We start from the raw sequence: 14654 nt of genomic DNA on the forward strand, positions 1-14654 counted from the left end.
CATCTACATTAGAGATGATCACTGAAGCCATGGGAATTGATGAGGCCACTCATCAGAGAGAGAGAGTCTGTGGGGTCTGTGAACCTGGCTTTTTATAAATATTGTGATAGGTATATTTCAATGTACATGATTTCCTATGTAATCCCTTGTAGTTTATTTTATGCATTTAAAAAACGTGATTCCAAGAAGGAGTTGATATGCAGAGCCAAGACACATATACACAAACTGAAGATGTTTCATGTAAAGAGAAGAGAAGAGGGCCTAGGACAGGAGACACCTGAGGTCAGTGGGTGTGCTCTGCTTGGAACCCCAGCAAAGGACAGGTCAGAAGAGAAAAGGAGGGAAGTGTCAGGGGACAGAACCAGGGAGAAAAAGGTGACCAGTGATGCCCAAGGCTACAGAGAGGTCAAGAAGGATGAAAACTTAAAAAAAAAAAAAAAGAATGAAGTCTGAGGCCAGGCTATTAGAGATCATTAGTATTTTCAAAGAGAGCAGTTTCATATGAATAATAGGGTCTGAAGCCAGATTAGAGAGAATTTTAGAATATAGTGGGAGGCACTGAGTATAGATAGTTTTCTCAAGGAGATAGAGAAAATAGAGATGGTCAGATCAAATGAGAATTTTTTTTAAGGTTAGAGAAGATGTGGGCCTGTTTGTGGGCAGGAGGGAAGGAGACAGCAGATAAGAGACTTCCAAGATTAGGGAGAAAAGGGGAATCACAATGGTGATGATCTGAAGAGGAGGGAGGGGTCTGGGATTGAGGGGAATTGAAGAGGGATTGGCCTTGGCAAGGGGAAGGACCACATCTTCCTCTAAAATAGGAGTGAAGGAGGAGATTCTAGGGGATGATGTCTGGACGATGTTAGGTGAGCAGGAGGGGAGAAGAGGCCTCAGTTTTTTTAGTGAAGTATGACTCAGGATGGCGAGGAGGAGAGGATGGAAAAGAGGGTACCTTTGGAGTCTTGAGGAAAAATGAGAAGGTTTGGAACAGCCACTGTAGAGAGTAGGATTAGCAAATTGATTAGGAAGTAGAAAGATTGCCTTGCTGCAGTGAGGGCCCATTTGTGATTAGATAACATAAAGTTGTAGTGGACCCAGTTTTTGTGATTTCTTCTAGCTCTAGTCAGCAGCTCCTGAGTAAGAGTGAAGAAAGAGACGTTAGAAGTAACCCAGGACTGGGGTTTTGTGAGGAATAATTGGTGATAAGACAAGTAGGCAAGGGATTCCAGAGGAGGGGATAATGTAGAGTTGGACAAGTTTACCCAAGAGGACAAGATAGGAAAGGGATGACCTGGCAAAGAACTAAAAGGTAGAGGACCTGGAGGTCATGGAGAGGACAAAGAACAGGGAGAGGGGGATCGTAAGGCAGATGAAAGTGTGAGATGATAAAGATCCATGAAGTTGCTTCCAGTCTAGTCCCTACAGCCATCGGGAGAAGGGGCCCACCTTACTCATTAGCACCAGCAACAAATACTGAGACAATTGCCTTTTTTGTTGTTAATGTTCAGTCATGTCCAGCCCTTTGTGACCTGATCTGGGGTTTTCTTGGCAAAGGGAATGGTTTGGCATTTCCTTCTCCAGCTCATTTTACAGATGAGGAAACTGAGGCAAACAGGGTAAAGTGACTTACCCAGGGTCACACAGATGTGTCTGCAGCTGAATTTGAACTGACTCCAGGTCCAGCACTCTATCTGCTCTGCCACTTAGCCAGCTGCCACTAACAATCAGAGTCACAAAGGCCCTGGGAGGTGCAGCACCCCCCAGACCTGCTTCTATACCAGCCCTCACAACCATCATCTCAAGAGATCATCCCCAACCACCCCTACTGCCATCCAGCTGCCACTCATAGAGATGGGCAACAGCAAGTGTCAGACACATCAGACCACCACCACCTGGACCACCATCTCCCTCAGACCCCAATGAACACAGCCCAGGACCTTGAATAGCAACACTTCCATCTCAGCGTCTGTGGCCTTCATGCTGAAGAACAAGCCCTCAGGCCCTTGGGGATAGTCTTGCCACGGCCCCATGGGCCCATGGGACCTGAACTTTCCATAGGTGTTGTCTTTTCCATTAGAATGGAAGCCCCTTGAGAGCAGGGATTGTCTTCACTTTCTATTTGTACCCCCAATTGTGCATATAATAAATAATAAATGCTAGATTCATTCATAAAAGATTAGGATCAAATAAAGGAATTCCAGGGTTCCTGAACATGAAAGGGTATATCCAAGCTAGGGAACCTCTCTGGATCTGTGGTCCCTTCCAGTTCTAAACCTGTAAACCTAGGCCTCCCTCCCAATTCAGTTCAGGACATATTTATTAAGCTCTCACAATGTGCAAGGTACTGTGCTAGGTCCCAGAAATACAGAGGTTAGAAAAATGGCACAATATTTCCCCTCAAAGGGCCTGTAGTCCACCATGAGGGATACAGCAAGTCTGGAAGATCTGAATTCAAATCTTGCTTCAGTCACTTTACTATGTGACCCTGGGGAAAAGGGAACAGGCATTTATTTATTAAATACCTATTTTGTTCTGGGCACAGTGCTAGGCACTTTATAAGTATTATCGCATTTGATCCTCACAACAACCCTAGGAGGTAGGTGCTGTTATTAACCCCATTTTACAGAGAAGGAAACTGAGACAGGTAGTGGTTAAGTGACTTGTCCAGAGTCACACAGCTAGGACGTGTCTGAGGGCGGATTTGGAATAGGGTCTTCCTGACTCCAGCTCTGCCTCTCTGTATGCTAGAGAGATGAAAATACTTGAGGCCTCAGTTTTCTCATCTGTGAAATTGGTTGAATTTGACCTCTAAAGCCTCCTTTAGCCCTAGAGCTCTGGTCCTCTGTCCCCCAACTCAAAGCTAACCTGCTCCCTCAGCCTTGGTAATTTCACAATAGGAAAATATAGCCCCCAGGCTCCATGCCTTCCTCCAGAAACAAACAGAGAATGACTTTGGCCATGAATAATGAATAGAAGCCTCAGCAGAGAAGCTGATGGCACATGAACCCTGGTCTTATGCCCAGGCCTGGGGCAATGGGGACTTTCTCTGGCTGGGACAGCCTGTCTCCAGCCTTTCAACAGATGCTCATTTGAGAAGCTTTCCAAAGACATGCAATGTCTCCACTGCTGTCTCGACTCATTGAAAACGTCACCAGTTTACCTGCATGAACAAGAAGACTTGGCCGATGCTTCCTGAAAGAATATACCTTCAGGTCCCATTTTGTCATTTGGTCCTCCAGTTAGACTTTCTCTGTAAGCCTAGCCTGGACACAGAGAGAGGGACCAGATCAGAGTTCTTCACCTATGGTCCATAAACTTGGCTTTTTAATATTTGGATAGCTGTATTCCTATATAATTGATTTCCATTGGAATCCTACTATTTTATTTTTTCATGTAAAAATACAGTTCAGAGAAAGGGTCCCTAGGCTTCACTAAGGGTGTAGCACAGCAAAAAAAAGGTTAAAACCCCTTGGATTAAAGAAAGAGGAGAAAGATTGAGGATTTGAGCTGGTTTCTATGCATTCACCCAGCAATTCACAAAACAAAGGAATCTGGCTGAGAGCTAGAGCTGGAAGGGACCAACTCCTTCATTTTACAGTTGAAAAAACTGACTTGCCTGGTACTCTTCTAGGTGCTGGGTATACAAAGACAAAAATGAAAGCGGTCCCTTCCCTTCACTTGGAGCAATGCAGAATGCTGCGGACTCTTAAGTGGAGGCCTCATAGATGTAGCTCTGTGAGGGACCAGGAAAGAGTGTGGAAAACATGTACAAAATGACTTGCCAAGGTTGTCTCCAGCAGGTTTGGGGCCAGCACAAGCAGTGCTGAATGCAGACCCTGAGCCATCTCTTGAATTTTACCCAGATCGTTTTGTTACCAGCAGACAACCCCCCCCCCCAAAAAAATCCCCACAAGCTTCCTTGGGGCCTCTATGGCACGGCAGGCTGGCAGTGAGCCTGCCAGCTGACCTGGTTCTGTCCAACATTGGTTAGGGACTCAGAGTGATACAAAGCAGAACAAATCACCCAGAACCCAGCATCTGTCTCCCTTTATTTAAAAAAAGGAACATTCCTCACCCACCCACCCCCAAACACACTTGCGACAGACACCCAAATCACTAGTGGTCCCCATAGCTCTCAGCTCTCTGAGTTCTGCCCCAGCTTCTGACAGAGATGATCATTGTCTCTGGAAACTAAGAGCATTGGGGCCTTCACCACAGACACTGCCACTCCATGAATAATTTACCTTTTTTAAAAATGTAATTGTCTGGAAACAATCAGCCAAGGGAGGCAGCCTAGTTGTTACTGGTGAGTTTCTGGGCACTGTGGACCAAATAACGTCCAGATGCTGCCTGGCCTCCACTTCCAAACTGTGCCTTGACCAGCTTGGACAAAAATCTGGGCCAGCCTTCCATTCCTCTCTTCCCTAAGATGGATCCAAGTAGCTATTTGGGGGTATCTAGTCCTTAGGGCATTCAATGCCCTCATGCCACTTTTCTCCCTCTCCCCCTCCTGGAGCAAGTAGAGGCTAGGGCTGGGGCCCCTCAGAATCATCCCTACCAGCCCTCGTATGACATCAACACTCCCGGAATGCAAAGTACTGATGGGTCTGGTTGTCATTACCGAGCTAACTTCAATTTTCTGTGATTTCCCTTAATGACTTAATGAAATCCCTATGTCTCCATCTTGTTTTGCAGAGCTGAAGTCGTATTGGGAAATATCATTAAGAAGAAAGGATGGAGGTAATGAGCGTATTTTCTCTGCGGTCACTCTCCCCCTGCCCACATCTAGCAGAGAAGGCCTGTTTACAGACCCCTTTTGTTGTAAAGACCTAGGTAGGAGGGGAGCTTTTAGGAGCTCAGAGACAGGCTGGAAAGCCAACCTTGTGGTTCCTGGAACAAGCAAAACACAGAGTTGCCTTGAGGCACCCAAGCCTCCAATTGCTTTGTGGCAGGAAGGAGAGTTGGATTTCCTTTCTCCTTTTTCTAATTGCCAAGCTAAGTGGCCAGGGGATACCCTGACCAGCTCATTCTACAGGCAAATTGTCTTCAACTCGTAGAAAGCCTGAGGGTTGTTTCCTTTTGGGGTTTTTTTCTTAATGGGAGATGCTGATAGAAGCGGTTTCTTCCTTCTTGGGGATGGGGTGGGCCCCTCTGCCAATGGTGGTGAAATCCTTCCACAGTGAACAAAGCTAATAATGACCCATCCCCATGATGACTGTTTCACTGAGGCAGGTGGAAGTTCCCAGGCTGACTTCTTAAGGGCCACTGCCCAAGATAAGGAGATAATTTATTATTAAGAGTAATAGCAGGCATATACAGAGTGCTTCACGGTGTATAAAGTGCTTTTACAGATGTGCTCCTCTGTACTCCTCACAACAGCCCTGGGAGGTAAGTCTTATGGGTGTTGTTATCCCCACTTTACAGATGGGGAAGCCAAGGCTTACCCTGTCACATAACTGGTAAGTGCTGAAACAGGGTTGGAATCTGCTGTTTCCCAATTCAGCATTGTTTCAGCCACAACCCTCTGCCTCTGATTTAGCATTCACATGTATAGAAAGGACCTGAGAACTCCTAACAGGTTTCCTGAGATAACTAGTCTAGGAACATCACTAAGGATTTTGACTACATCTTACCTTTACAGATTAATTTGATGGAATTCAGCCACATTTGTTGAGTGCCTGCTGGTGTGCAAGCATTCACTGAGCACCTGCTGGTGTACAAGCACTTATTGAGTACCTATTGGTGTGCAAGCATTCACTGAGCACCTGCTGGTGTGCAAGCACTTATTGAGTACCTATTGGTGTGCAAGCATTCACTGAGCACCTGCTGGTGTGCAAGCACTTATTGAGTACCTATTGGTGTGCAAGCATTCACTGAGCACCTGCTGGTGTGCAAGCACTTATTGAGTACCTATTGGTGTGCAAGCATTCACTGAGCACCTGCTGGTGTGCAAGCACTTATTGAGTACCTATTGGTGTGCAAGCATTCACTGAGCACCTGCTGGTGTGCAAGCACTTATTGAGTACCTATTGGTGTGCAAGCATTCACTGAGCACCTGCTGGTGTGCACGCACTTATTGAGTACCTATTGGTGTGCAAGCATTCACTGAGTGCCTACTGGTGTGCAAGCATTCATTGAGTACCTATTGGTGTACAGGCATTTATTGAGTGCCTGCTGGTGTGCAAGCACTTATTGAGTACCTATTGGTGTGCAAGCATTTGCTGAGTGCCTGCTGGTGTGCAAGGTTCACTGAGTGCCTACTGGTGTACAGGCATTTATTGAGTGCCTGCTGGTGTGCAAGGTTCACTGAGTGCCTACTGGTGTGCAAGCATTCATTGAGTACCTATTGGTGTGCAAGCATTTACTGAGTGCCTGCTGGTGTGCAAGGTTCACTGAGTGCCTACTGGTGTGCAAGCATTCATTGAGTACCTATTGGTGTACAGGCATTTATTGAGTGCCTGCTGGTGTGCAAGCACTTATTGAGTACCTATTGGTGTGCAAGCATTTGCTGAGTGCCTGCTGGTGTGCAAGCACTTATTGCTGGTGTGCAAGTACTTATTGCTGGTGTGTAAGCATTCACTGAGTGCCTGCTGGTGTGCAAGTGTTCAATGAGCACCTGCTGGTGTGCACGCACTTATTGCTGGTGTGAAAAGCATTCACTGAGTGCCTGGTGGTGTGCAAGCGTTCACTGAGTGCCTGCTGGTATTTGTTGAATGCATACTGGTGTGCAGGTCACTGTGCTAGACACACTGAGGCTCCCCAGACAAAACAAAGCAGTCCCTTGGATCAGGGGAGCTCACTCTCCTGGAGGGTGGTTCCAAAAGGCTAAATCCTGGATAGGTAACTTCTTGGGACAAAAAAGACACTCCAGAGTATCAGTATACTTTCCTCTGTATGTTCATTTCCTCTGTAGGGTGTATCTGGTGGGTCTGGAAGTTCCCCTCTTTGGCAGTTGACACACAGAAGCTAAGATTCAAAGACTTTCTCCTTTGTTTTCATCTTTGGGAGAGTGTCTGACATCTAAAGCACTTTCCAGTCTAACTCTGGCCTGTCTCCTGGACAGATTTCCTGGTACCTCCCTGCACAACTTTTTATGTTCTGCCCACACACATCTGCTCCATGTTGTCCAGCCTCACACCTCTGTCCCTTTGCACATGTTTCATCCCATTAACTCCCTCCTTACTTGCCTTTCTTAGAATATCTAATTCCATCAATAATAATAATAAAAGTTACTAGCATTTATATCATTCATTACAAATATCGCCTCATTTTATCCTCACGATGACACTGCCAGGTAAGGGCTGGTATATCCCCCATTTTACAGATTAGGAAACTGAGGCATACATGTCACACAGCTAATAAGCATCTGAGGCTGGTTGAACTCCTGTCTTCCTGACTCCAGGTCCAGTGCTCTGTGCACTGTGCACCTAGCTAGCCACAGTCCAAGGGCCTCCTCTCACCTGAAGCCCTCCCTGATTAGCCCCCTTCCCAAGCTGTTAATGTCTTTCACCTCCCCCCCTTGAAGTTGCTTTATATATATATCTTGTGTCTGTCTGCCTGTAGTTTCCACCAGTAGAATATGAGTTCCTAGGGGGTAAGGACTATTTTGTTTTTGGCTTTGCATTCCCAATACCACGCACAGTACCAAGTGTGTAGTAGTAGTAGCCTAAAAAAAAATCTTCGTTGAATTGAATTGAATCATTTTCATAAGATCATAGACATACAGCTGAAATTTAATTGAATTCATAGGATAACAGATTGGGAGCTGGAATTGATTTAAATTCATAGAATCATAGATTTAGAATTGAAACTCAATTAAATTCTAAGGATCATAAATTTAGAGTTGGAATTGAATTAAATTCATAGGATCAAAGATTTAGAGCAGGATTTAAATTGAATTCATCAGGTCATCAACTTAGGGCTGAAACTGAATTAAATCCATAAGATCATAGATTTAGAGCTGAAATTAAATTGAATTAACCTCATAAGATCGTAGATTTAGAGCTGAAATTAAATTGAATTAACCTCATAAGATTGTAGATTTAGAGCTGGAATTGAACTGAATTCATAGGGTCATAGAATTAGAGCTGGAATTGAATTGAATTCATCAGATCCTTGATGCAGAGCTGGAATTGAATTGAATTAACGTCGTAGGACCGTAGGATTAGAGTTGGAATTGCATTGCATTGCCCTGAATTGGAGAGATGTAGCCTCAGATCCCTCTAGCTAATATCCATCCTTCTAGCCATTCTCCATCTCTGCTGATTCCTACCCAGTCCAAGCCAGGCCAGGGCTCCCCTCCCTCTCTCCTTTGCCCACAGCTGTACATCTCTCTTCAGGTGAATGGACCTGGAGTTTCTCAAGGCCCACTGCCCTCCTTTCACACTGTGAGCTAGCTGAGTATTTGCTAGTATCCCAGGTCCTCCAAACCACTAGATGCAATTTCATCTGAAGTGGCAAATGATCACAGTGGTTAATGCGTCTTTATTTTCAGAAATGTCACAAGTAATTAGGATGCTGTGCCTCGTCTCCTTCCTTTCCCTCTCAAGTGCCATTTAAAATCTTAGCCGTTGTTCCTCAAGAAGCTGCCACAGCTCTAATTATTTACACCCCTCCTCAGGTCCCATCAACGTTGTTTCTTTGCCATAATTGATCCTAAAATAAATTCCTCTCCACTCCATAATTAAAGGAAATTGCACTTATTATCAAATCTCATGATTATGTCTTAGGTGAATACATATGGAAATAAATATTAGGTCATCCTCTAGGTCTATAGGTAACGCTCTCTGGAAGCAGCTTGGTGATGCCACTGGCCATTGTGGTGATAGAGACCTCTGAGTATTGACTTGGGGAAACAAAGGCTCCTGGTTGCCCTTGGCTTCATGTGGGGACATGGCCTCCAAGGGGAAGGCAATAACTGCCTTCCAAAAGACATTTTGGTGCTAACAATCCTTTGGGGAGCTTTGACAATTGTCATTGACCTAAATCAGGACCCCTCCCTTGGCTTTGTAGAGGATCTCAGAGAATTGAATCCTTTAAGACTACCCAGAGAGGAACCTCTAAGTTACCTTAGCTAGGCTGGTCCTGGGTATTCTCTGGGCCCTTTGCTTATGTCCTCCTATGTCCCACAGCATGGAGATAACAGTGAAGCACAGTCTCTAGTGGGTCCTTCTGAACTGGAAAGGTATCAGGTGCCAACTCGGACCCTGTTTATACATGACCATTAAAATCCAAGGCCCTCCCTTGGCCTGAGCCAAGATCTGTGTGGCTCCTGATCATCTCCTGTTTGGGAGAAAGGCATTTGTGTTTCTTCACCAACTTCCATATTTGTTTTTAAAAGCACATTGTGTACAAATGATTGTAAGAAAGGCCTTTTGTAAATAGGCCACCCTGTGTATAACCAAAGGATTGAGTCAGCCACTTATATTTTAAAGACTGATTGATAGATTGATGGTGACGGGATGGTTGGGACTGGCGCTATTTCCAATCCATATGTATGTATGTATGTATGTAATCACACCCATTAATGACAGGAACATTACCTCTTTTCTTCTGTTTTACAGACGATCTAGCCTGGTCATTACAACCAAAATCTTCTGGGGAGGAAAGTAGGTCAATTTAGTTATTTAATTATTTATTTGCTGGACTGGTTCCAATCCCATTGTCACCCTTCAATTCTATGCAATGACAAGTAGAGCACTCTGCCCGCATTCAAGGTCATCCTGGGTTCTGTCCATGGAGGGGACACCCCAGTCAGATCTCCAGGAATGGGAGCCTGCTGGCTCAGGGGATCATACAGCTTCAGGGGCAGGATGGAGGGAGGGGAAGGTTCCTTAGAGAATCCAGACACGGTCGGAAACCCCTTTGAGGTCCTGCTTACATCCATGGACAGTGTGAAATCTGGGTAAGGGGTCGGAAGAAATTGGATTTGTGATTCATCCATGCTGTTGACCTGTTTTACAGAGCAGAGACTGAGAGAGGCCTGTCCAGAAAGCACATAATAGAAGGTAAGGCCCAAAGCCTTAAAGAATTCAAGAGCAAGAGGGGTAGCTCGCATTTTTCAAAGGGCTTGCTAGTCACAAAGAGCTCCCCACAGGTGTTCTCTCATCCCATCTTCATCAACTACCCTGTGTGGTAAGTAGTACAGGGATCATTGCTCCCATTTTTCAAATGAGGATACTGAGGCTTCACAAGAAAGGGTGGCTAACTGACAGATACCCAGCCAGTTAAGTGACCAAGCCAGGACTGACCCAAGTCTTCTGACTCCTAGATCCAGGGTGCTTGCCATAGTCTCTTCAATAGAGACCTCCGATTCATGCAATCCAGTCCTCTTCCTCCATGGAAAATCACAGGACCTCAGTTAGGAGGGGCCTCTCAGACTGCCTGGTCTGACATGTGCCTGACCAAGAGTCCCCTCTGCCATACCAGGCTCTGCTTGAAGACCTCCAGCGAGCAAGGAGCCCACGACATGCAGAGATTTGCATCCACTAATTTATAGCTCTAAATATTAGGAGCCTCAGTCTCCCTCATTGCTCCCCATTCACACCGCTGACACTTCTTTCACATGATAGCCCTCCAAATACTTTATTCATGCCCTCTCCCCACCTGCCCCCACCACACACAGTACACTAGTGCACACACACACCCTTCTTGTCTCATCCCCAGTTTCTCAATTCATTCTTCATGTAGCATGATCTACATTCCCATTAGCATCCTGGTCATCCTCCTTGGTACGCAATGGAACTTGCCAATGTGGCCCCCAAAATGAAATACGATCCTCCAGATGTGGACTGCCCATGGCAGAGGACTGCCCAACTGTGTCAACTCCCTCATTCTGGATACTCTCCCTCTATTATGAATGAATGAATGAATGAAAAAAAGCATCTATTAAGCAGTTACTGTATGCCAGGCACTATGCAAAGTGCTGAGACCTCAAGAAACTTGTATTTTTAATGGGGAAGCAACACATAAAGGAGGAGCCATTAGATTTTTATCACATGCTACATTGCTTTATTGACTTTTACTGAGACTGAAGTCCCCTCAACCCACCCCCTTCTATTTAAGTCATTTAAAACTTAAGACTTGATCTACTGGTTTAAGATATAATAGGACCCTTCCACTCTGGTGAGAATAGGACCCAGTATAGGTAAGTGATTTTTCTGGGGAGATGATTTGATTCACTGCACAGCTGAACCTGGAAGATAAAGAATCAGGACAAAACAGTCTACTATAGTGAGTTATTTGTCCTATGCTCAGCCACATCCATGGAAAGGGGTCTTGTGTACTCCCTTTGTAGGGCCTCTCTACTCCTGTGCATTCTTATCCCTATGCCCAAAGTCCCTATATCTCAGATTTGTAGAGGCCATCAAGCCAAAAAACCCATGCCTACACAAGTATCTCCTCTATGCACTCAGATAAGTGGTCCTCCCAATTTGTCTTGAAGACTTCCAATGATAGGGAACTCACTACCTCTCAAAACTTGCCATTCCCTTTTGAGTTTTGGTAGATTGGTTGGTTGATAATTTTCAATAGCTCCAATAGTTAGTATGTTTTTCTTATGTTTAATTAAGGCTAAAGTGACCTCTTTATCCCTCCCTTCCTCCCCTTCCCACGTTGCTCCTAGTTATGTCCTCTAGATTCAATTAAAGCAAATCTAATTACTCTTCCATTATATAGCTCAAAAAATACTCAAAGACAGCTATCAGCTCCCCCACAAGTCTTCCTGTCTCTAGGCTAAATATTCCCAGTTCCTTTGGCTAAACCTCCCCATCTTTGTAAATTCTTCTCCCTGAACCTCCCATGGTAGCCAGGAAACATGACAGCTGGACATCCTCACAAAGGTCGATGTCCTACAGTCACAAGTGTCCCCTAACACATGCAAGGTTTGTCTTTGAGACCAAAACCCTGGGAGATGGGAGTCCTGAGTTCCCCCTTGGACTCCTGAGTTCTTATCTCCCTCCTTCCTTCCTTCCTTCCTTCCTTCCTTCCTTCCTTCCTTCCTTCCTTCCTTCCTTCCTTCCTTCCTTCCTTCCCCTGGTTCACTCTGAAGCTCATAGATTGGACCACAATCTCCACATAGTGGCTGTTTTTTGGACCCTCCTAGCTTACAGTGAATCTCAATGGTAACTATTTCTCTTTGGAACAGCAACCCTGAGGACCTTGCCCTCCTAGCTTGATTTTTTTTTTTCCTTTTTCTAATTAAAGGGGTCATCCCTTGACTACTTCTTAAAGAGGCCCATTCACTGAATGGGCATTACCTCCCTCTAAGTGGCTATCTGAAAAAGCCAATACTTCTCCTTCCTTAAGTCACAAGGATATTGGGTTCTACCCACTTCCCTTAAATATTGTACATAAAAGCTTCCTGGGAAGAGCACAGTGGGCCTGAAGCATTCCTGACTTGGGGGTTGAAACCTCTGGGCTAAAACACCAGACTGCACTAGAAATTTCCATCCTTATTCTCTCCACGTTGCTGTTACTTTATGTAACTTTTTATCTCTATTTATTTTTTATTGTTTTTTTGTCACCCAGCACGATACCTGGCACATAACAAGCTCTTAATAAATGCTTGCTAATAATAGCTTGATGAATCCCCACTATGCATTTGTGCAGAATTAGCCCATGACCTCTTCTGCCTTTCTACCTGCTAGAATAAGCCTGGGCACCTTGCACAGCTGTCCCAGGCCCTCCATGGATGCGTTGTTGATGGTGCTGCTGTCTTCTTCACTAGGTCTGAAAGCCTCTTTGGAACGGCTCCAGTTAGAGTACGTGGACGTGGTGTTTGCCAACAGACCTGACCCTAACACTCCCATGGAAGGTAGGTCTTCTTGATAAAACACCAACAGCTGTCTCCCCACCTAGGCCCAGGTTTGACTGTCCTTGAGATGGAGGCATGTTGAAGGAAGGTAGCTGACCCCACAGCCCTGACACCAGAAGGTCACGAGACCACATGGGGCAGTCTCAGCATGAGAAACCAATCAGCAATCCACGGAGAAACTTTTTAACCTTCCATGTCCGTGGTTTGGCCAGGGAAGGTGGGATTTCCTGGGCCTGGAAGCAACAGGGGTGACTAGGCAAGGTAGAGGGCCAGACCCTTCCTGCTGAAAGAGACCCAGGCATCTCTCCACCAGGCACCCCCTTCCTCAAGCCCCTATGCCAACATCTCCTTGCTGGGAGGATGGATGGAGGTTCTGTCCTGCCTCTCTGGTTCCACATCCAACCTTGTGCTCACCTTCTGTGTTTCTTGATTGCATGGAACATTGAACCCCCCCCTCCCCCAAGTTAACATCTCATTAGTGAAGCAGGGTTACAACTAATCCTACAATCTGTCCTGTTTGTGTTTTGTTGGGTGTCTTAATGTCCTTTGCTTTGGGGTGGAGTGAGTCAGGCATCTTCTCTCGTGTGTGGGGAGCAGTGTTGGGTGCTGGCAGGGCACTTTGGGTTGGTTTATTTTGGTCTTTGGATCTCTGAGTCCACTCATGAGCCCCCCACTCCTCCACTGCAGACCCCTCCTCCCTCCTCCATCACCTGCTTTAGGAACATAGCAAATCAGGCCTCTGAGATGTGATTCCCAACCATTCCCCATCTATTTATTTATATCTATATATTTTCCTTAAAACAAGTGGTCTTTGAAAGGTGATTTATGCCTCCCTCCCCTTCCGCCTGCCCCCCTTTGTCATAGCGTGCCTTACGGTATTCCAGCAGTTATAAACTCTGGTCTCTTTAAATCTTTCTTTTATCACCAGGGGACCCATTTAGTTCTTCCAAGTCAAGAACATTCATCATAGAAGGTACATAGTACCCGCAGTCCGACTATTGACTTCTGTGTCCAAGTGGCATTTTATGAGACAGATTCTGTATTTTTATTTACACGACTCCCTTGCCCCCCTGATGACAAACTCCATAAAATGCATAAAGAAAAAAAAACTGCCCTTTGAAAACATCTTGCAAGTAAAGGGAAAAAACCAGCTAGCCTCTTAGTTCCTAGTCTCCCCTCCTCCCCTCCCCCAGGCCATGTGGTCACTTCATTCCTTTCTTCCTCTCTTGCCCTCCTTTTTTCTGCATGCCTGCCCCCACCCTCCCCTCACCCCCGCGTGCTTGTATTGCTAGAGAGCTCATCAGGTGATGGTTCTGCCTGGGGGCCTTCTCCCTGTTTGGGGAGAGATAGCAGTGGAGCCCCATCACACCTCTACTGCACTCAGGGGACACTGGCTGGAGGAGTGAGTGGGTGGGCTTTGATGAGGCATGAACAGGTCAGCGGCCCCCAGGGCGTGTAGTCCGAGCCCTCATCCCCATTTTCCCAAGACCTTGACATTTGCAAGACCAGTGTCTCTGTTCAGAGGCGTTGCGTGGAAGCTGGTAAGTCTGCATTTCTTGCCAGATGGCCTGCTGGCCAGTGCCAGCTCTCCCTACGGCAAACTCCCCGTAGGCTTGCTGGTTGTTTGGTTGGCCCTCCCAAGCAATTGATCTCCAGCTGCTGGGCTGCCTGCTGATTGGGTCACCCCTTTGCCATGTTACCTGATCTCTCCATGGAGAGGTGACTGACTGTATCCTTCTTTTCCCAGAAAATGAGTGCTAGAGTTGGGCAAAACTTGGAGGAAACCCATGGCATTCGGGACCAGACTTCCACTCCACACAAATCCCTACATCCTCTCCAA

At 45.9% G+C, this 14654-nt stretch overlaps 1 protein-coding gene across 9 annotated transcripts in view; it reads left to right on the top strand.

Moving 5' to 3' along the window:
- KCNAB2 (potassium voltage-gated channel subfamily A regulatory beta subunit 2) overlaps positions 1-14654 on the top strand; it is a 198118-nt gene that overhangs the window by 162761 nt on the left and 20703 nt on the right. For all 9 annotated transcript variants that reach the window (XM_072608695.1, XM_072608693.1, XM_072608696.1 and 6 more), the window contains 4 exons: positions 4696-4740; positions 9564-9608; positions 9964-10007; positions 12728-12814. In XM_072608695.1, the coding sequence (XP_072464796.1) occupies positions 4696-4740; positions 9564-9608; positions 9964-10007; positions 12728-12814 (221 nt within the window). The remainder of the gene's footprint in view (positions 1-4695; positions 4741-9563; positions 9609-9963; positions 10008-12727; positions 12815-14654) is intronic.

Source organism: Notamacropus eugenii, chromosome 5 (genome assembly GCF_028372415.1).
Source record: "Notamacropus eugenii isolate mMacEug1 chromosome 5, mMacEug1.pri_v2, whole genome shotgun sequence".
Classification (NCBI taxonomy): Eukaryota; Metazoa; Chordata; class Mammalia; order Diprotodontia; family Macropodidae; genus Notamacropus; species Notamacropus eugenii.